General features: G+C 47.8%; 1 protein-coding gene across 10 annotated transcripts; it reads right to left on the bottom strand.

Moving 5' to 3' along the window:
- Nucleotides 1-281: 281 nt before the first annotated feature.
- Nucleotides 282-20,586, bottom strand: LOC112646262 (paired immunoglobulin-like type 2 receptor alpha). Of its 10 annotated transcripts, XR_007411133.1 has the most exons (7): nucleotides 19,848-20,433; nucleotides 19,135-19,524; nucleotides 10,346-10,540; nucleotides 6,725-6,755; nucleotides 5,079-5,128; nucleotides 4,843-4,958; nucleotides 4,653-4,668 (listed from the first exon to the last, which is right to left on the bottom strand). XR_007411133.1 is itself a non-coding variant. In XM_025426088.3 (6 exons), exons 1-5 carry the CDS (start codon nucleotides 19,906-19,908, stop codon nucleotides 5,080-5,082), a joined length of 726 nt encoding a protein of 241 aa, XP_025281873.1. In that variant the 5' UTR covers nucleotides 19,909-20,423; the 3' UTR covers nucleotides 282-1,373; nucleotide 5,079. The 10 variants fall into 10 exon arrangements, 9 of the variants coding, with proteins under 9 accessions (XP_025281873.1, XP_035573643.1, XP_035573647.1 ...); XM_025426088.3 differs by lacking the exons at nucleotides 4,653-4,668; nucleotides 4,843-4,958 and adding an exon at nucleotides 282-1,373 and having other exon boundaries at nucleotides 19,848-20,423; XM_025426089.3 differs by having other exon boundaries at nucleotides 4,289-4,958.
- Nucleotides 20,587-22,202: the final 1,616 nt, after the last annotated feature.

Genomic DNA, 22,202 nt, shown 5'->3' with positions numbered 1-22,202 from the left:
TCTCCTAAGAGGAAGGCTTGCTGCAAGAAGGTGCAGGGCATAGAAGTAACACCTTAGTCATTTGACTTTCATCCATCTCTTCATTCAAGGAATATTTAACACCTAGCAGCTGTGATTCAAGCGTTGTTCCAGGTCATGGGGACACAACAGCGAGCAAGCTAGACAAACTCCCTGTTCCTTATGAGATTACCTTCTACAGAGACAGAAAGACAAGTAGTAATAGTAAATAATTAGAGATTGTGTTTAGTGATATGAAAGAAGAGGGCAAGAAGGGCATAGAGTGTGGGAACGGGATGATGGCCTCTTTTATTTAAGGCAGTCAGGAAAAACCTTTGAGGAGATGATGTTTGATCAGGGAGCCAAAGGAGAAGAAAACCAACTGTATGATGATCTAGCAGATGTGCCTTCCAGGCACAGGAACAGCAGGTATAAAGGTCCTGAGGCAGGACAGCTTGACCTGGTTGAGCAGCAAGAAGAGCTGGGGGTGGACTGCAGAATGCCAGAGAGGAAGGACAACAAATGGGGATGCAGAGTTTGGCCAGGCCATCATGGACTATAGTTAGGGGTTTGGATTTATACTGAGAAGGTTTTGGCTTTTTAAACAGACTAATGACTTGGTCTCATTTATGTTTTAAAGTAACTACTCTTGTTCTGTGTGGAGAAGAGATCAGAGTGGGGCAAGAATAGAATCAGCTGGACTGGTTAGGAAACTTGGGATCTTCCAGGCAAGAGAAATCAATGGCACCTGGTCTAGTCCTAGAAATCCTATTATGGCTCTGGTCCTCTTCACAACTGTGTCCCAGGCCTTCCATCCACAGAGTTCTGGGACCCACAGAAGCACTCAGGTGGGCCAGATGAAGGAGAGGAGCAAGTCTACCTTGTTGCAGATGATGAGCCTCCCTGAGTGGATGCCACAGGGCAGCGCTGGCTGGGGATTATTTCCTAAGTGTCCACAAAGCCCAGGTGGAGGTCACCAAAGGCAGCCCAATGGAGCTGTTTCCCCCAGAGAGTGAACAAGTAGCTGCCATACACAGACTTGTAGTTGGTATTGGCCATGTTGACCACAGAGTGCAGAGTTCCCAGGCCAACAGTGCAACCATGCAACCACAGCTGCCCAGATCCCTGCCAGTCATCAGATAAGGACAAATGGAGTGAAGGTGGCAATGTGAGCACCCAGCCTCAGAGCTACCATGGTGTGGAGGCCTTTGGCCAGGTTTTCCAGCTTCTGGGCCACGGAGTGCAGGGAAGCCACTGGTGTGTGGAGGGAGTTTAGGGGCTATGTGCCCACTAATGCAGCATTGTGCCCTGAATGGTCTCCATGGTCATCAGGGGCCCTGTCTGATATGTGGAGTGAAGATCCAATAGCTTCAGGGCTGTAGGGAGGAGAAGGAAGGGGCAGATGGGGTTATTAAGAACTATGTACTTTCAACTCGTATGAATAAAAAGTCCAGTCCTGACTTACTTTCCAGAACATGACCCTCTGCCCATGACTCAGGTCTGCTCATCTAGAGCAACACATCTCTGGCCACACTGATTGTCTACAGGATGGACAGGTCACCTAAACTAATCCAGGCTTGGCCAATCTTCAGGGTTTTGCTGGAGCTGATGGAAAAAAGTCTAGTTCTTTCCTGAAAAACTACATGGAGATGAATGGAAGTGTTGAGTCACTATATTTACATATATCACCATGTCTACACCTGAAACCAATACTACACTGTGTATGTTAGCTAACTGTAATTTAAATATAAACTTAAAAAACTGACTTGAGGGCGGCCCCGGGTGGCCCAGCGGTTTAGCTCCCGCCTTTGGCCCAGGGCCTGATCCTGGAGACCTGGAATCGAGTCCCACATCGGGCTCCCTGCATGGAGCCTGCTTCTCTCTCTGCCGTGTCTCTCCCTGCCTCTCTCTCTCTCTCTCTCTCTCTCTCCGTGTCTCTCATGAATAAATAAATAAAATCTTAAAAAACAACAACAACAACAACAAAAACCTGATGTGAGGGATCCCTGGGTGGCGCAGCGGTTTAGCGCCTGCCTTTGGCCCAGGGTGCGATCCTGGAGACCGAGGATCGAGTCCCACGTCGGGCTCCTGGTGCATGGAGCCTGGTTCTCCCTCTGCCTGTGTCTCTGCCTCTCTCTCTCTCTCTCTGTGCGACTATCATAAATAAATAAAAATTAAAAAAAAAAAAAAAAACCTGATGTGAGAGGATAGGTTATATGCCACCTTGTGAGAAGAGCCCATGGGCGCTGGGGCCAAGCAGGAGGCTGAGGCTAAGGCTGACCAGTAGGGGGCAGAAAAGAGCAGTGAAGAGAAACAGACCCCATGGCAGACAAGTTTGAGCTAGGAAAACCAGATCCACCCCTGCATACCTCAGTCACCTAATCACCCCCTTTGCTGTCTGAGCTACTCTGCATTTCCAGTCCCAACAAGAGGAGTCCTGGGTGGATACAAACACTGGTGGAAATGACTCATTAGGAGGCGGCGTGAACCCAGGGAAAGCAGTGTTAAAGGGTGGGCACAGAGTGATAGTACTCTTCAGAAAAGTGTCTCAGCTTGCCTTTTGTGTAAACTCTTGGGAAAACCTGACCCCTATGATTAGATACTTCTACTCACAAATATTCAGGGGCTCCATCCACACTACCGGCAGAATAACCCAAACTTTCTCTCCCAGCCCTGTCTAAGATAAACTCTGCTCCAGGTTGGCTGGACTGCCTGCTGCCTGCCCAACTCATGGCCTCCTCCCTCTCCCCCTCCTCCTCTTCATCACCCCGCTTTGATCCTGCTCTCTTCCCTCTTCTGTAGGGTCCCAACCATTCAGGCTCAACTCAGCTCATCTCCCACAGAAAAACCTCCTCTGAATTTTCCAGCCCTACTTTAAACTCTTGTAATGCGTTCTCTGTTATTCACTTAGCATTAGATATGGCTGGTGTTGGTGATCTCTTTGGAAATGTCCTCTTCCCACTGTGCCCTTTGAGAGGGCAGGAAGTAAGAAAAAATGCTTATCTGAATGCTCCAGAGCTTGGTGTTTTGTCTGTAAATGCCATGTAATAAATGCATGCTATTTTCTGATTTTTCTGGGCATCTGTTATCTGTGACCCAGCTCTGACTTCTTGCCCAGGACTTCAGTGTCTGTCCCTGCTCTTCCTCTGGAGAGGCTCCAGTGTCTCGTCCAAACTGCAAACACAGGGGTACCACTCAGAGCCTCCCCTGTTCCCCTTTTCCTATAGGAGGCTCTGGGTGTCTTGCCAGAGGGCTTTGGGGCCGGGATCCCAGGGTGGTATGAGAGTTGATGGATCAAAGCTGTAGAAGGGAGAAAAACTTAAGACTAAGTAACAAGCTCCCCAAAGCAAAGCCTCAGTAACCAGCTTGTCTGAGGACAAAGAAGCTAGGATGGCACCAAAGGGCCTGACCCGACCAGCTCATCTCGGGGTTTGTCCTGTGATGGGGACAGAAGGCTGGAAGTGTCTTCAGGAAGCTGGAAGTGTCCCTCCTGACGATGAAGCCTTCAGTGACCTGGATCTGGAGCAAATCCTGGAAGATGTTGGAAAAGAGCCAGAGCAGCTGGAGGAGCCGCAGTGTGGAGACGACCCCGGGGAGTTCACTTTGGCCTTCTTCGAGGAATAGCTTAGCTGTGTGCTCCTGCCTCCCTGCTGCTCTCTCACCCCCTTCCCTGTGAGCAGCAGAGAAAGCCCCTCAGAGGGTCCCTGAGAAGCTGCTACATGTGGGGTTTGTTGATCGGCCACAGTCACAGCTGTGCAGTTTATGTGTTAATAAACAGGTTACTGCTTTAAGTAGTTTGTCTCTAACTACATGCTCTCCTTTGGCTTCCCTCCCTCTGCTCCGCTCCCTGTGGCGCATCCCTGTTTCTGTGGGAGGCCTGCACAGTAAAGGAATCTGGGAAGGCAGGGACACCCGAGTTCTGGGAGGAGGCTGTCAAGATGGGCAGGTCTGGGTTCAGACCCGGGCTCAGCCTTAATAGGTGTGCGGCTTTGAGAAAAGCACTAACTTATAGATCTCTTCACGCCTCAGGTGATTGTGACCAGTCCAGGGTCAGGTGGTTGGAGATGCTTAAATGAGGTTGTGCACTTCCCACGGTACATGCTGGTTCTGATGGTAGAGGAAGTAGAATGGGTAGATGGGGGGCAGACCCTGGCTTCTGGGCTGGCTACTAGCATTTGGGGTTTATTGTTCCCTGCCTGGAGGCAGTCCCGGAACTCCAGTGCTGGAGGAGGGATCTGGGGTGGGAGCTGTTTATTATAGTTCATTTTTGGCAAGAGGCAAAAGACAGAAGTTGAAGGTGCTATCAGTTTTTTCCTTAGATGCTTTTGGGTAAATTCAACGGGTTCTTTTATTCTTGTGGGCAGGGCTGGGAAGGTGGAGAGGGCACTGGAGCAGATGGCTCTGTTTCTCTGCAGTCCTTGGTGGCCTTCCACACCCCCTGACTTCTGAGTCTTCTGTGTCTGGCCAGAGTTGTTATCAGAAGCTGTGACCCGCTCTGCAGCTTAGCCTAAGGAGGTCATCCTTCAATCCCACCCATTAGGCCTTTAGGATAGAGTATAGGGTCTCCTCCTGGGGGCTCATCTTGGAAAGGGGGGGATGTGCTACTGGTGAGGAGGAACTGGAGAGGGTAAGGGAGGCATAGAGGATGCCGCCATTATCCTGGGCTTCGTCCTGGTGGAGAAGGCAGAAGGGGGTGAGACAGCGGAAGGGAAGCTGCCCCCAGCTTAGGAAGTAATCCCACACCTAGGTGCTCCACACCTAAGTGACCACAGTCCCTCTCTTCCCTCCATCCCACCTTCTCCAAACTTCTCTAGATTCCTTAAAGCTCTAGCTTGAGCTGCTTACCTTGGGGTTCAGTTTGGGGTCTTTGTTTTCCAAGAAAAAAATCAAGGCGTATGGGGGTCAGGTGGCGTGGTGGCCAAGGTAGAGAAATGGGCAGAGGCCTCCAGCAGTGAGGTCATCTGCTGAGTCAGGACCAGGGTCAGGCAGGAGGGATTGGTGGGGCACGTGTTTGAGCAGGGAGTGTATGGGGAAGGTCAGGCCAAGATGGACAGCAGGGAGTGATGGTGTTAAGAACTTACTTTAAATCCCAATGTTCTCATACTTCTCCTCAGTATTTTGGAGGGATCCCCTGTATAGGAAGAAGAAGGTGGGAAGTGTGTTAAGAGGCTGTGCAGAAGAGAGTTCAAACCTGTGTGGGGCTGGTTCTCTGTGTGGGGCCTCTGTGACCCCCTGACAGTCTCAGATGAGCTATGGTTTGAGACTCTCAGGAGGTCTCCCGGAAGGTTGAGAGTCAGTTTGCAGTGTAGCCAGTAGAGATCCCGAGGGCCCATTGAAGGCGGATGGTCCTGGAGAAGCAGACTTCTTGGAAGAGCCATGGAAAGGGTGAAGTCCTGTCTGCTGCGCAGTATTGGTACAGACTGGAGAATGAACACCAGCTCCACCCATCTCAGGTCTTATGGTGGGTTCCCAGGTGAGAAGGGGACGGGGGAGTTGGAGAGAAGGAAAGAAGTTGAGATGGACTGGAGAGAAGAGGAGGTGGGAGGGTAAAGAGGAAGAAACCTCCAGAGAGAGGGAGGGAACGAGGGAGGCTAGGAGCTGAGGAGGGAAGTGGCTCAGAAAAGAGACGCACACTGGATATTTGCAAATGACGTATCAGATAAAGGGCTAGTTTCCAAGATCTATAAAGAACTTATTAAACTTAACATCAAAGAAACAAACAATCCAATCATGAAATGGGCAAAAGACATGCACAGAAATCTCACAGAGGAAGACATAGACATGGCCAACATGCACATGAGAAAATGCTCCACATCACTTGCCATCAGGGAAATACAAATCAAAACCACAATGAGATACCACCTCACACCAGTCAGAATGGGGAAAATTAACAAGGCAAGAAACCACAAATGTTGGAGAGGATGCGGAGAAAAGGGAACCCTCTTACACTGTTGGTGGGAATGTGAGCTGGTGCAGCCACTCTGGAAAACTGTGTGGAGGTTCCTCAAAGAGTTAAAAATAGACCTGCCCTACGACCCAGCAATTGCACTGCTGGGGATTTACCCCAAAGATTCAGATGCAATGAAACGCCGGGACACCTGCACCCCGATGTTTCTAGCAGCAATGGCCACAATAGCCAAACTGTGGAAGGAGCCTCGGTGTCCATCGAAAGATGAATGGATAAAGAAGATGTGGTTTATGTATACAATGGAATATTACTCAGCCATTAGAAACGACAAATACCCACCATTTGCTTTGACGTGGTTGGAACTGGAGGGTATTATGCTGAGTAAAGTAAGTCAATCGAGAAGGACAAACATTATATGGTCTCATTCATTTGGGGAATGTAAAAAATAGTGAAAGGGAATAAAGGGGAAGGGAGAAAAAATGTGTGGGAAATATCAGAAAGGGAGACGGAACATGAAAGACTCCTAACTCTGGGAAATGAACTAGGGGTGGTGGAAGGGGAGGTAGGCGGGGGTGGGGGGAGTGGGGGTGACTGGGTGACAGGCACTGAGGTGTGGGCACTTGACGGGATGATCACTGGGTGTTATTCTATATGTTGGAAAATTGAACACCAATAAAAAATACATTTATATAAAAAAAAAGTATATGTAAAAAAAAAAAAAAAGAGACGCCCACTGGGAAAGGAGGAGGAGAGCAGTGACAGGTGCCCTGTGCTTTTCCCATGAGGAACTTCCTGTTTCCCAAGAGGACAAGCTCTCACCTGGCTACGGTTCTGGCTGTAGTCTGTAGACCTGTAGAGGAACAGCAGCGTGTCAGGGTGCCATCCATGGAGGGCATCTCTCCTCCCTGCCTTCCTGCTCTGTGTGCTCTGAGACCAACCCCTAGACCAACCCCGAGAGAGACCAGGGCAGTGGAGCAGCTCTGTTGGACCCACCTGGGACTCAGAGTGACACCTGCTGGCACCCTGAGGCTGCTCAACCCTGTCCTCTGGTGTCCTCAACACCAAATCAGGAGAACAGCTCTTACCTGCACCTATTCTCTCTCTGTCTCTGTCTGTCTGTCTGTCTTTCTCTTTGTCAACTTTGCCTTTGTTTCCTTCCCCCTTCCTTGACTTCCCCAAGCATCCCTCAACCTTGCTCCTTCCACTGCTGAGGCCCTGCCCACCGATCCCTCTCCTTCCACCCTTGTCTCAGACTCACTGAACCCTCCTGCCCTGACACACTGGCTTTTTGTGATTTCCTGAGCGGCAGCTGTTTCTCTCCTGCTTTGTGAACCTCATGGCTGGGGCCTGGGTCTGCACTGTAGCCTGTTCCTCCCCACCCTCCCCCACTGAATCCCACCAGTCTCCCCACCGCCCTCTCCCCTCCTCATCCTCCTGTGTCTCTCTGCAGCATTTCCCAAGGACTGGCCCCTGGTTCACAGACATCCCCTCCACCACCCACCACCATCCCAGGAGGTCCCTATCATCCACGGAGACAACCCTCTGAACACATGGGACTCCATGTCCCCCAAACTCCACGGACTTCCACTCTGCCATACCCTGGACTTTTTTTTAAATCTCTGGGACTGAGAACTCCGAAAGATCAGCATCATCTTTATGCTACAACTTTGTTTCCTTCCAGCTTTTTCTTACCATCATCCTGCTTGCTATACCTGTGCTTTGACTCCCTGCCCCTGAACTCTTGCCCCTTAATAAGCCACTTTCTTTCAGACTATCCAAGCTCCCTGCTGACCCTCTACTGTCCACTTCTGCCCTCTTACTAGCTCCTTGACCTTCCATGTTCCCCTGTCCTTAGGCCACACTTAGCTGACACATCTCTCATTCTGGATGTGGCCTATGGCAGGGAATGCCATTTGCTTACCCAATATCCATTCATTTCTTCTTCCTTAGTTAGAGAACCTTGACTTTGTTTTGGGTGGCAGTGTGCTCCCCTGCTGATAGATGTGGACATCTGATGACATCCTAGCCAATAGGATTCAAGGGGAAGTTGTGGGTAGGATTTTCAGGAAGATTCTTTAAAAGGAGGACGGACAGATGCAGCATGGTTTTTTGTCTCTTCTTCCTCCCTCCTGTTTCCTGCCTAGATTCAGAAATAATGGCTGGAGTCTGAGCAGCCATCTTGGACCAGGAGGCAACCTTCAGGATAGAAGCCAGTAGTCAGGGCAGTGAGCAGGATGATAGAAGCTGGAGTGCCTGAGGACAGTGGCCTCTGCTGTCTGCCTCCTCATCCTTTTATATGAGGGGAAACAAGAAACTCTGTCTTGTTCAAGCTCTGTTACTTTTAGCCTCTGACACCAGCAGGTGAACATAACTTCTAACCAACAGATTCTAGAAGTTTCTAAAGCTGCATGGTTGAATACTGCTGGGGGAAATATGATCCTGTGCAGCGATGCTTTTACAGAGTTCTTAAATTCCACCTTCCATTTCCTCAGTGACTATCACATCTCTTCAACTCTGACCCTCATCCTCACTCTAGAGACAACCACTCTAGAGTGGTTTTTCCTCTGCGGAATGAAAAACTGTTTGTATAGGATTGAGTTTATCAATATTTTTATTCACGGCTTTCAGGTTTTATGTCATACTTAGGGAGGTCATGTCCACTCCATGGTTATGAGATGGTCTCACATGCTTTCTTCTAGTACTGGGATTATTTTCCCCCTTCATTTAACTCTTTGATTGATCTCCATGGAATTATTTTGGTGCAAATTATGAAATAACATTAGTTTCTCAAATGGCTGCTCAACTGTTCCGGCACCATGTATTGAATGACTCACCTTCCCATTGGTGAGACATGCTACTTTCTAGCCTACTGAACTCTCATCTATATTTGGGTCTGTTTTCCTTCTGTCTGTATTTGGGGTATTTTCTTTGGGTCCACTGGTTTATCTGTGTATGACTATGATGGTATCAAATTGTTTTAATTATTGCAGCTTAATAATTATAAGTGCTAATGCTCATCATATAGTCCTTATTCTGTGCCAGGATCTATTCTCAATGTATTACATTTAATTGTCATGACAAACCCCAGAGTAAGTACTATTATTATTCTCATTTTAGAATGAGATGAGTGAGCTGAGGCACAGAGTCATACTACCATGGCACCAGAGTTTACTCTGCCAGGATTTGACTGCAGGCAGTCCAGATTCTATGCTCTTCACCTCTGTGCTTTAATATCTGTTAGGGCTAATCTCCTCTCATTGAAAATTTTCTTGGAGGAATTTCAGATCGTTACTGGAGGGTGTTGGGGTGTGACTAATTAATGCGTCTAGCCCTGTCCTCTGTTTTAGCTATAGATGCATATATACAAATTTCTGATGAACAAGTCTAGTCAGGTGCCACACAGGCAACTCTAACCTATCCCAAACTAAAGAACCATCATTCTCCCCCAAACATGGCCTTTGACCTCCTGTGTTCTCTAATTTGCTTGATGGTTTCACCGTGGACTCATTCACCCAAGTTCTTCCCACTCCCTCAGCTCTACACCAATCTAATCACCAAGTCTTACTGGTTTTCCCTTGTTGGCTGTTCCAGGGTCTGGCTCTCTCCCTCCATCCACTGCATTAGACTGGCCCCACCTGCCCACCTCCCACCCCTGCACCGCAGACTGATGTGTCTGCAAGGTAAAGCTGAGATTGCCATTTCCCTGCTTCATGTTGCCTCTGGAATCAGAAGCTCCTGGGTGTGACTTACAAGGTTCTCTTCTCCCATCTCCAGCCTCCACAGCACTGAGCTACTTAGAGTTCCCACACCGATTTCCTGTGCCTGCATAGTCAGTGACCTCTTCACCACACTCACCATCTGCCTGGGTAATTCGCTTATATTCTTTGAGACTTTTGCAGGGTCGCTTCCTATGGGAAGTCCTCCCTGATTACCCTCCTTTCTTCCATCTTACCACAGCTCTTTCCATATGAGGCAGTCACTCCCTCCACCACGGAGTTCCTTGAAAGCAGGACCTATGCTTTATTTACATTTATCATCTCCAATTACAAGCCAGACCTTGGGAAATAGTCCCTCAACCAGTGCTTGCTGAGCCGAGCCAACTTCCTGTCCCTCTGCTCTTTTCTTACTCTTCCCAGAAACCTTCTCCTCCCCATGAACCAAAAGATAAAGATTGATGAGAAATGTTTAAATCAAGATGCAAAAACTAGAAAATGATCAGATCAGTGGAGAGAGATTGGTCTGGAGCAGTGGTTCTAGAAGTTGATCACACAGATATCACTTGAGTAGACCTTTAAAAAATGCAGATTCCCAAACCCAGACCTCAAGCCCAGGTGGGATCTGTATTTTTTAAATGCAGAATAACCTAGGGTCATTCTGATGTAGGTGCTTCTGAGAAACAATTGGGAAGGTTGGGGGGTGGGGTGGCCCAGAACCACTTACCTTTGCTTGTCTTCCACCTAAGGTAGAGTGTCAGTCCCAAAATTACAGTTTTGAGCACAGCAATGGTCAGTGCCACCTTGACCACAGCTTCCACACTCAAGGGTAAAGACACTGAGGTCCTATTCCCCTCCAAGACACTGAGTCCAGTGGTGGTGGTGACAGTGCTGGTGGGGCCCTTGGTGGTTGTCTTGGGAGCTGAGAAGACACGAGAATTTAGCAGATTCTCCCCTATAGGACTGGAGGTTTCTGGATGAAACTGTCATATCTTGTTTCCTAGTTTGGGGAATATTGGGGATGAGGAGTAACTCTCTGAGGCTCTCACACAGGGAGACGGTAATGAATCCACATCATCCAGCCTAAATCCTGACTCTACTTCTGATCAGTGGTGTTACTTCAGAACCTCATTTCAAAAAAAAAAAAAAAAGAACCTCATTTCATTGCTGACAAATACGGATCACTAAATCACAGGAAGAAAAGATGTTTCTTACTGTGGTAAAATATAGGTAACAACATTGACCACTTTAACCATATGTAAGTATACAGTTAAGTGGCATTGCAATTATTCATGCTGTTGTACAACCATCACCACTATCCTTCTGTAGAACCTTTTCATTTTCCCAAACTGAAACTGTCCCCATTCAGCAGTCACTACCTACCCCCTCACCTCCTCCCGCCAAGCCACTAGCACCCACTGTTCTACGGAGGCTGCTTTTATTTTTTTATTTTTTTAAAGATATTATTTATTTGAGAGAGAGAGTAAGAGAGAGACAGAGCACAAGCAGGGGTAGGGGCAGAGGGAGAGGGAAAAGCAGACTCCCCACTGAGCAGGGAGCCTGACACTGGGCTTGATCACAGGGGCTTGATCCCAGGGGCTTGATCCCAGGACCCTAGGATCACGACCTGAGCTGAAGGCAGATGCTTAACTGACTGAGCTATCCAGGTGTCCAGAGAGGTTGCTTTTATTTTATTTATTTACTTATTTTAAATATTTTATTTATTTATTTATGAAAAACATACACACACACAGAGGCACAGACAGAGGGAGAAGCAGGCTCCATGCAGGGAGCCCGACGTGGGACTCGATTCCGGGTCTCCAGGACCATGCCCTGGGCCAAAGGCGGTGCTAAACCACTGAGCCACCCTGGCTGCCCCAGGGGCTGCTTTTAGACAGCAGGCTTAAGCAATGGAAACTTGATCAAGGCACAAGAGCCACAGCACCTTGCTGGCTGAACACCGACAGGCCCATCAGGGGACCCACCTCAGAATATCCACAGGCCCAAACTGACCAAAGGGCTACTTACTACTAGGCACAGTTACCAAAGAAAGGAAAATACTCTACATCCTCCTCACCTTACCCCTTTAAAAACAGCCCTGCAGGGCACCTGGGGGGCTCAGTGGTTGAGCCCTTGCCTTCTGCTCAGGTTGTGATCCTGAGGTTCTGGGATAGAGTCCTACATCAGGCTCCCCACAGGGAGCCTGCTTCTCCCTCTGCCTATGTCTCTGCCTCTCTCTCTGTCTCTCATGAGTAAATAAATAAAATCTTTAAATAAATAAATAAATAAATAAATAAATAAAATAGCCCCCAACCACTGCCTCCTTGCAGAAAGCCTCTCCTGTGCTATCTTGCCCTCTCCTTCCTTGTGATGTATTCAATAAACTTCTATCTTCTTTGTTCTGCCTCTGGGGAATTCTTTGGCCAAGGGTGCCACGGACTTCCACTGGATCATAGCCCCACATCTGGGGGCTCCTCCATCCAATCAGGACAGATACCACATGTTCTACTCTGTCTCTATGAATTTGACTGCTCTAGGGACCTCTTATAAATGCAATCAAGTAGGATTGTCCTTTTTCAGGATTGTTCCAATATATGGGAAAACATCTGTAAAGTATGTCTAGTGTATATCAAAATGTATTTTTAAGGTTAAATTAATATTTAAGTCCTACAAACAGATTATACCTTCTTTTAATGGATCATGAAAAAATTGATCAAATACTCAGCCACAAGAAAAAATCCTATCTGCATAAAATCTTCAGGTTAGTGTGGACCAAACTTACTGTCCACTCTTATTGCAAAGGAATAATGAAAAGTGTAAATACCATCCCTTATTTGAGACTTTAAAAGTTTTAAGCTTAATCAAAGAAAAATATATATGCTGTCATGCCAGATAAAATTAAAATGATATTAATGCACATTAAACACTACAGTATTAAACACTTTATTTTTTTAAGGATTTTATGTATTTATTCATGAGACAGAGAGAGAGAGAGGAAGAGACATAGGCGGAGGAAGAAGGAGGCTCCCTTCCAGGGATCCTGATGCAGGACTTGATCCCAGGACCCTGGGATCACAACCTGAGCCAAAGACAGATGCTCAACCACTAAGCCAGCCAGGCACCCCAACTGTTTCATTATTTTAAATATGAAGAAGTGATTAAATGAATAAAATAGTTTCCAAAGACAAAGTACCAAACACAGAGAGAGCTGGCCTTAAGGAAATTCAGATGAAAAATGTAATGAAAGCCTATGTAGGAGTAAATTTATGGGAAACAGGATAGTATGAGGTGTCATGAATGCGGGCAGTGGTTATTTAGGGAAAAAACAGACAAGGAAACAGATGACATTCTTGCAAACCTAACAATGAAAAATTATTGAAATCATGAGTTAGTCTATGCTCCACTATAGGTTGATACATCTCAAAGCCTCTGGGAAGTAGATGATTTTTATGAAACAAAAATGTTAAAAATAAGTTTAAGAAATAATAAACTCATGGGTAGAAAGAAGAAGTTGAGAACACTATTAACTCCTTTTTTATAAAGATTCTATACTCAGGAGGTTTTATGGGTAAAGTCCTGTAAAAAGTCAAGGAATAGATAATTCCCAAACAGAAGGTTTCAGAACATAGAGAAATATAGAACGCTATGCAAATCTTAATCACTCATAAAAGGAGAACCCTAATACTAATCTTCATAAATTATTTTATTTTATTATTTACTTACTTCGTTAGGGAGAAGGGAGGAGGGGCAGAAAGAGAAGGAGAGAGAGAATCTTTTTTTTTTTTTTAATTTTTTTTTTTTAAATTTTTATTTATTTATGATAGTCACAGAGAGAGAGAGAGGCAGAGACACAGGCAGAGGGAGAAGCAGGCTCCATGCACCGGGAGCCCGACGTGGGATTCGATCCCGGGTCTCCAGGATCGCGCCCTGGGCCAAAGGCAGGCGCCAAACCGCTGCGCCACCCAGGGATCCCGAGAGAGAGAATCTTAAGCAGACTCCAGGCTCAGTGAGAAGCCCTAGTCAGGGCTTGATTTCACTACCTTGAGATCATGATCTGAGCCAAAAATCAAGAGTAGGTGGCTTAACTGTCTGAGCAACTCAGACACCTCCTAATCTCCACAACTTAAAAAAATGCAGATGAAAATAAGAGGCCATTGGGGGTTTCATCTGCTTGTTTGTTTTTACTGATCCCAGTGGAGGGACAGACCCAGTATTGGCCCTACAAAAATACAGATAGGTTGGCATTGCATTTCAGAATATCTATCAATATGCAAAATACCCTGCATGTCCTTTGACCCAGTGTTTATAGTGCCAGGAATTTATTCTATGGAAATTCTGGGCAAGTCTTCAAAGGCCTGTGTTTAAGGGTGTTCTTTGCAGCTTTCTGATGTGGCAACAACCACACTTATTTGTTATTTTTTAAATTTACATTAAAATTTTTTAAACATAAATTAAATTTGCCAACATATAACACCCAAGTGCTCCTCACATCACGTGCCCTCCTTAAAGCCCGTCACCCAGTTGAATGTCTTTAAATAGGAGACTAAGTAGATTATGATACATTACTGCAATGGGACCCCATGCAGCTCTTTTTAAAAAGGCATAACTATATATTTACTGAAATCGAACAATACTTCAGAATTAACTTGTTTGCTTTTTCTTGTGTGTTCTTTCCACACTCAGGTGCAACTGGTATTGTTGTGGGCATTTTGGTTTTGTTTTCTGTTTTAGCTGTTGTTCCTCAGTGACTAGATTAGCACCTGACATGTAGTAGGTATTCAATCAATATTTGTTGAATGAATGAATGGAAGAACTATCTCTTAGAATTTCAAGGCATTCAATCAACCATTGTCTTCCAGCTTTCTCTGTTGCCATGGAGACTGCCAAAGCCATTCTGATTCCCAAAGCTCCTGTGGCCTGTTTCTTTCCTCCTTGGAAATTTGTTGGATCTTCTTTTTATCCTTGGCGTTTTGAAATGATGTGCCCCAAATATAGCTCTTCTTAAATTTTTATCCATTTCTTGGGGCTCCTTTGTTCTGGAAAGTTTCTAGAGTTATTTGGTCCATGGCCTTCTCTCTTCTCTGTTTCTGGAACTCCTATTATTCCGAGGCTGGAGCTCTTGGACCAATCCTCACAACAGAAGTTTACTCTCTCATAGTCCTGGAGGCCAGAGGTCAGAGAGCAAGGTGTTACTGGGGGTGTGGGGGGGTGCTCTGGGGGAGAGAAACTGCCTTCTCTTTTGTGGCAAGTCTCCCTCTGACTCTCTCTTAGAAGGAGGCTCACATTTGCTTTTAGGGTCCACTTAGCAAATCCCAGATGACCTCCTCACCTTGGAAGTCCCCACTGAGTCACATCTGTTACCATGTAAGGTAACATTCCCAGGTTCTGGGGACTGGGAAATGGACACAGCTTTGCAGGGGCCACTATCCAACCCGCTACAGCTTCCAGATCCATGACTCTTTGCCTACTGAGCCATTTTTGTCAAGTTGATCTTGCAATTCTTTTATTGGATTGCCATTATAGCTTAAATTCCCAAGAGCTCCTTGTTTGTTTGGAAAGCTCCCTCTGTTGCTCCATGCTTGTGCTTTCTTAACTTTCTGAAGATGGTAGTCATCTGAGTTTTTACTTTCCCTCCATTGTTTTGGTTTCTTCTAGATACTGCCTCTCAGCAAAACCCCTCATTTGTTTTGCTGTCTCATGGGGGAAGGAGTCCTTAAGTGTTTAATGGAATCATAGTTTAAAATAGCATCTCTAGTCTCAGGCATCCCAGGCACAGCAGAGGCGAGGGGTCAATCCTTAGAGCTGGGAGATTCCACAGGAGGTCAAGACCCCATATCCTTGCCCCATGGTGTCCAGTGTACAGAAAGCCACGCTGAGTGGAAGCTGTGTGTGTGGTCTGGGAAAAAGTGCTGGTCAGCTAGTGGGCTGTAGGATCTGTTAGGATTTCTAGATCCTTTTGGGGCCCATCAGATAGATTTTTCAGGGGAAGAATCTCCTGATTTCTTGCCCTTGATGGGGTGGAGGATATCAGTTGGGTTGTCAGAGTCTTGGAAGGCATCTAAGAGGGGTAAGGCATGTAGGGTCTCATAGTTCACCAAATCTCTAGTTTTTAGGACTGAACCCTTGCTCCCGGGTATGCCTGGGGTCCTGCTGCCAGAGTCCCTCTAGTCCATCCTTTCTGGAAAGCAAATCTCCAGTCTCTGCTGAGTGGAGAGGGAGCATAGAGGATTCCTTGCTTCTTAAGAGTCTCACTTGGTCCTCCAACTTTCTGATCCCCTTTCACCTCCACTGGCAAGGGTTCTGGGTCATCCTTCCTGAACCATCAAGGGGTATTGCAGTGTAAAAATTGCCTTTCTTCTGGATCTCCCTATTGCAGGCTTAATGCTAAGCTCCCCTGGTCTCCTAGGCCAGCTGCATTAGTCTGTGTGTTTCCAGCTTTCCAAATATCATTTTTGACACATGGCTCACATATTTTTTGTCCTTGTGGATTTTGTCTTAAAAATTCTCTTTGCTGGGCAGCCCTGAGGGCGCAGCGGTTTAGCGCTGCCTGCAGCCCAGGGCGTGATCCTGGAGACCCTCGATGGAGTCCCACGTCCGGCTCTCTGCATGGATCCTGCTTCTGTCCTCGCCTGTGTCTCTGCCTCTCTCTCTCTCTCTCTCTGAATAAATAAATAAAATCTTTAAAAAAATTATCTTTGCTGTCATTTTAGAAGAATTTGGTAGACAGGGGAGGTCAACATGCATATAACCTACCATTTGGCCATAATTTCTGCAATATTTTCTAGTGAAAATTATAAAAAACTAACATTCAAAAAATAATGTTGCAGGGGCGCCTGGGTGGCACAGTCAGTTAGGTGTTGGACTCTTGGTTTCAGCTCAGGGTATGATCTCAGGGGTTGTGGGATCAAACACCACGTTGGACTCTGTGTTCAATGCAGGAGTCTGCTTAGTACTCCCCCCCTCCTCTCTCTGGCCCTCCCCCTCCCCATGCTATCTTTCTCTAAGGTAAATAAATCTTAAAAAAATAATGTTGCATATTAATAATAAAAATAAAGAATTTAGAGAAAGGATCTTGTGAGATATTTATATGGTCTTTAGAAGAACACTTGCAAGGTTACTGAGGGGTGTAAAATAGAAGCCATTCCTGGGTGGGAAGATTGGACATTACACTGATTTCTGTTCTGTCAATTGTTTTATAGGTTTTTTTTTTTTAATTTTTATTTATTTATGATAGTCACAGAGAGAGAGAGGCAGAGACATAGGCAGAGGGAGAAGCAGGCTCCATCACTGGAAGCCCGATGTGGGATTCGATCCCGGGTCTCCAGGATCGCGCCCTGGGCCAAAGGCAGGCACCAAACCGCTGCGCCACCCAGGGATCCCTGTTTTATAGGTTTAATGCATTTTTTTTCTTTTGCAATTCTGATTTTTAAAAAACTCATAGGTGACGGATGCCTGGGTGAATCAGTTGGTTAAGCATCTGCCTTTGGCTCAGGTCATGATCCCAGGGTTCTGGGATCAAGTTCTGCCTCTTTTGCCTCTGACCCTACCCCGCTCGTGCACACACCTGTGCTCCCTCTCTCGCAAACAAATAAAATCTTAAAAAAATAAAAATTAAAAATACCCATAGGTATTTTCTTCAGAACTTGGCAAACTTATTCTAATATTTATGTGAAACAATAGGCCAAAGGAATAATAAGGTTTTTGAGGAAGCAACATGGTTCTGATGGACATAGTCTTATCAGCCACTGAAACACGACCAAGTCCATAAATGCAGTTGGGATTATTGATTCATTTCTTGGTAAAAAGATCAATTTGTGTATGATCTGTATGTAAAAAGAAAAAAAGAAAACACCTGTATGTAAAAAACATTATTATGCCAATCACAAACTTCTCAGTTCTATTTGCTGCAAACAGTCCTTTGGGGTGATGTCTTTACATGGTGGCACTTCACTTGTGTAAAACATTTCTTATTCTTACTTACCTGTATTTTTTTTTTTACAAAAGATCTCAGCATGATATCCAATTAATTGTATTAATTGAAAAAAATTAATTTATTAATGAAAAACTCATAGTGAATGTGTCTGAAACTGAGGAAGGAGAAAAGGACTAAGGAAGGAGGAAGAGGGCTCTGAGGAGAGGCAAAACCTCCCCATAAAGGCCATTTAAGGGAAAGTGGAGGAGGTGCCAGAAATGTAAATCTAAGGCTGTTTTGCCTTATTTAGGTTGTGAGCTACTTCCCATTTGCTTTAAAACCAGCACCAGGGTCGAATGGGGCAGCGGTTACCAGGTTGGGGACACGGAGGGTGTCCTTCCCGCCAGGAGCAGTGATGGGCTGTTTAGAATTGCCAGCAATAGTGGTTGTAAAAAGCAAACCTATGATTTTCAGTTATTAAGGAATTATCTACAGACAGTGCACCCCCAGGGTCTGCTCCTGTGAGGTGCCCTCTCCATACTGCTCTGGACACACACTTGGCTCAAGTTCCCACGGCCCACTAAGTAACAGGAAGATTTATTCACGTAACACATCCCATTATTCGGTAAAACATAGGTCAGGACAACAGTATGGTCAGGTCAGCTGGTGAGGCTGAGCAGCTACTGGCTAAGGGTGGAGGCTCTGGGGTTAAACTGGGTTCAAGTCCTGCCTGCACCACAACTGTGGCTTTGGGCAGCTGTTTAGGCTCTTTGAGCCTCAGTTTCCCTATCTGTCACAGGAAGACAACAGCAGTACCTACCGTTGTTGTGGATTGTGGGGAAGGTTAACTAGGGTGATGCATAGCAAGTCGCCAACCCAACACAGAGCACAGCAAGCGGGAGCTGCCATATTTCTGCAGCAGATGAGCCTCTCAGCAGCCAAGACAGACTGGAGGAGCCAGATTAGAGTGGACAGTGGGGACAGTAAGGCAGAGGAGGGGATGGGGCTGGGGCGGGGAGCTCATGGGCCAGGTTCCGAGGAGCAGAACAGGAGAAGGAAGTGGGGGGACTAGGAAAACAGGTAATGGGGTGTTGGTTGCCAGGGGACCAGGGCTCTCGGGTCATCATCGGGTACCTGCTATGTGCTGGACTGAGCCCATGGTGTGGTCAGACATGAGACTCCGGGCTGGTTGGGGCTGCAAATAGGGACACAGGACAGAGGGAAGGCAGCCCACATCCTGAAGAAGTTGACCTGGATGGCATGGAGTGAGGGTAGGAAGGCAGGGCTGAAGCCTCAGGTTGGAGCAGGAAGGGAGGGTAACTGGGGGGCCCAGGAGGTCCTGAGGCTGGGGGAGAGGGGGTGGAGCCTGGATCTGGAGGGGGCAGTAAGGGGGATTGGCAAGGAGGTCAGCCCAGTTTGGGGAGATGGAGGAGAAAGAGTAAAGTTGGCAGAGGCCTGGGGAGGAGGTGGGTGTGGGGAGAGGAGTTTTGAGAAGAGGCGAGCCGGTAGATTGGGGCCTGGGCCAGGCCTGGGGGGATGAAGGCAGCATGGCCTGTAAAAGCCCCAACAGGGTGGGCATGAGGCTGCTGGGGCAGCAGACTCACCGAGGTAGATGGTGAGTTTGGTCCCCAGGATGGACTGCACCGACTGCAAGCCAAATCTTTGTGTCTTCAATTGGACCCGGCAAAAATACATATTCTCATCCTCCTCCCGCAGGTTCAATATCTGCAGGAAGCCAGACTTCTGACCCTCTGGCAAGTTCAGGATGATCCGGTCCTTGTAATCCTCATGGACGAAATGCCTAGTACTGTTGTAGATGACCTCCCCATGGAAATGTGTCCGTCTCAAGGCTATACTCACTCTGGGATCCTTGGCTAATGCCCCACAGTAATAGAAGGTGAAATTGATGTGGACGGTGCCACCCTTGGGGGCGGAGAGGTGCTCTGGTTGGTCCATCCTAAAGTCCATTTTTGGATCACATCTTGCTGAGTTACCTGGAAAAGGGAGGAGAGGAGAGACTTTGAAGCCACTGAGAGAGATGAAGAAGATAACCCCAGCCCTTCTGTCACCCTCACCCACGGGCATTAGTGTGACAGATGGCAGGACTGGCCCTCTGGTCTGGGTGTCCCCCTCGCCAGGCTTAGAGTAGGGAGGAGGGTTGGGGCTGACCTAGCACTATGGGACCAGCCTGTTGCTTGTTGGGATTGGGAGGCCTGGCTAGCTACCCCAGCAGACCCTTTCTCCAGCTGCCCAGCCATTGCCCTGCCTGGGGACTCCCTGGGCCTCAGGGCAGAGCCACAGTGTCCTGGACACTCACCAGCCTGCAGAGTAGTCAGCAGCAGCAGCAGCAGCAGAGGCAGCAGCAAGGACAGACCCATTGCCTCACTCTCCTCCCAGGAGAGAAGACAAGCAGCTCTGTCCAGGCCAGAGGGGAGGCCCCAGGAGGTGTCTCCTTGGGGAATCAAGAGGCACCTGGAGAACGTGGATCAGTCTCCTTTAGAAGAGCAGGGGTGGGTGAATGTCTTCCCCTGATTCACCCGGCCTCAGAGTAACGAGTACTTCCTTTATCAATCTGGTTTCTTCTTTTCCTATATTGCAAAAGTGCTTCCTCGTGGTCAGTGCACAGAGAGCCATGACAGAGGCCCCCAGCCTCTACCTTCAGCTGAGGGTCATGGTTCTGACCTTGGCCATATGTGGCCTCTCCTCTTCCACCTTGACCTTGCTACTGCTAGCACCTCTACGTCTCCTTAGGAGTCAGTTTGACTGACTGTATCTCTAGCTCTCCTTTTCTTGGCTCTGGTGTCTTCTGGCCTCTGTCTGTCATCCCAGGTGAAGGAGTGGCAGCAGGACGAGGTCTGGTTCTTCTACGAGAGGACAGGCAGCCGTGAGTCTCTGCCCAACTATAGCCCCCTAGAGAGAAGGAGGAGGGAACTACTGGTGGTCAGATGCCCTCCACCTCCAGCCCCAGCACCAGGAATATCCAGCATGTTCTTGACCTTCTTCCTCCAGGCAGGGGCTCCCCTGCAGCTCTCTGCCGGACTCAGGCCTACCAGGTCCCTTCCCTCCCCTGGTCAGCTCCCTTTGTGCAGTCTCATACCCTCCCTGGGGTTAAGAGGTGAGGGGGGTGCCTTCTGGAGGCCACTCCTTGACCCCCAGGATGCAAGACTGGATCTGGAGGTCCCTTTGTCCCCTACTCTACAGATGAGACCAAGGGCTCAGAGAAGCCCTGCCCCAGATCGCATGACTCTCAGGTGGTAGGACCAGGACTCAAACTCCAGTCTCATTGAGTCCACAGAGTGTTCTGCTCCTTTTGGATGCTTCTGCCTGGTTGTACCACAAGACCTCTGGGCCTCAGTTCCCAGGACCATAGTTCTGGGGGGTGGGCCCCAGGAGGCTATATTTTTATAATGCTGCTTATGTGATTGCCTCCACAACTGTGAGAGCCCTGGCTAATCTGGAGCCTTCCTTGAACAGGAGGGATATAAGGCCCAGAGCAGTAATGAGTCACTCTGGTGACAGTCCCTGGACCATCTCAATGAAGGGCTCTGCCACCTTGTGACTGTTGGTGGGTGGGAGTGAGAGAATGGGGCTGGGACTTTGGTGTCCCTGGCTGGTTTGGGGAGGTTCTGCTCCCTCGCTCCCCAGGATGAGGTTGGTATTGGCCTACTGAGTAGATGGTGGGGGTGGCAGAGGGTGATTTCATCACAGGAAGTGGCCTAGTCTTCTGGAGGTGGAAGCAAGAAGACCGACTTCTTTCTCCTTTTCTGTTTCTTCCTCAATCCTCATAGTTTTCTTCCACGCTTCTCCCCAGACCTGCTAGGCAGCCTCTGGCCTCTCCCTGTGTCTCCTTTTCTCACACTTCCTCATAGGCCCAAGAAGAGAGGTTCTGCATTTTCATGGGATCCTTTCATCTAAGCCAGGACCTAAAGTATGATTGCCTCATTTTCATCTTTGCGACATTGTGTGGTGGATGTATTTTCACCAACAGGAAACTGAGGTACCATTAAGAAACGGAGCCTCGGGATCCCTGGGTGGCGCAGTGGTTTGGCGCCTGCCTTTGGCCCAGGGCGTGATCCTGGAGACCCGGGATCGAATCCCACGTCGGGCTTCTGGTGCATGGAGGCTGCTTCTCCCTCTGCCTATGTCTCTGCCTCTGTCTCTCTCCCTGTGTGACTATCATAAAAACAACAACAACAACAACAACAACGGAGCCTCAATGTCCTGGAGTCCTCTGGGCTGTGGAAGGTGCTTGGTAACCGTTGGGAAGGTGGACAGAAGAAAGAGTAAGGGACCAACTGCCTTTTTGGCAGCTCCTCTAGAAGGTAGCCTGCCCTGTCTGAGGGGTGACACCTGCGTTCAATTTCTCCCTTGTCTCACTAGCTGTGGGACCTGGCTGGACAGTCTCCACTTTGTGAGGATGCCCAAGGAGGGGCTAGATGCCACTAGGAGGTGCCCCAGCCCAGCATGGCATGTTTACTAAATACATATGTTTACTAGAAAAACTTTGGCAGATTGCCTGCTGTCTTGGTGCCTCGGGCCCCACTGCTCCCACATGCTGTCTCCCTAGATGCAAGCTGCACATTTCATGTCCTGTGCAAGCTCCTGGACCCCAGTTGGATCCCCATGATGCTAAGAATTGTGATGCATGATTTCTGCTCATAGATGTTATATG

Source organism: Canis lupus, chromosome 6 (assembly GCF_003254725.2).
Source record: "Canis lupus dingo isolate Sandy chromosome 6, ASM325472v2, whole genome shotgun sequence".
Classification (NCBI taxonomy): Eukaryota; Metazoa; Chordata; class Mammalia; order Carnivora; family Canidae; genus Canis; species Canis lupus.
This window is presented reverse-complemented; position numbering and strand designations above follow the sequence as displayed.

What these genes read in the sequence shown, in the direction of transcription:
- LOC112646262 (XM_035717750.2), bottom strand. Translation starts at nt 19,908, where the DNA reads ATGGGTCTGTCCTTGCTGCTGCCTCTGCTGCTGCTGCTGCTGCTGACT. An exon ending in CAAACTCACCATCTACCTCG is followed by an intron (nt 10,541 to 19,134) that starts GTGAGTCTGCTG and finishes GTGTCTTCTCAG; the next exon opens with CTCCCAAGACAACCACCAAG. An exon ending in TGAGAACATTGGGATTTAAA is followed by an intron (nt 4,505 to 5,078) that starts GTAAGTTCTTAA and finishes TGACCTCCTTAG; the next exon opens with GCTAAGCTGCAGAGCGGGTC.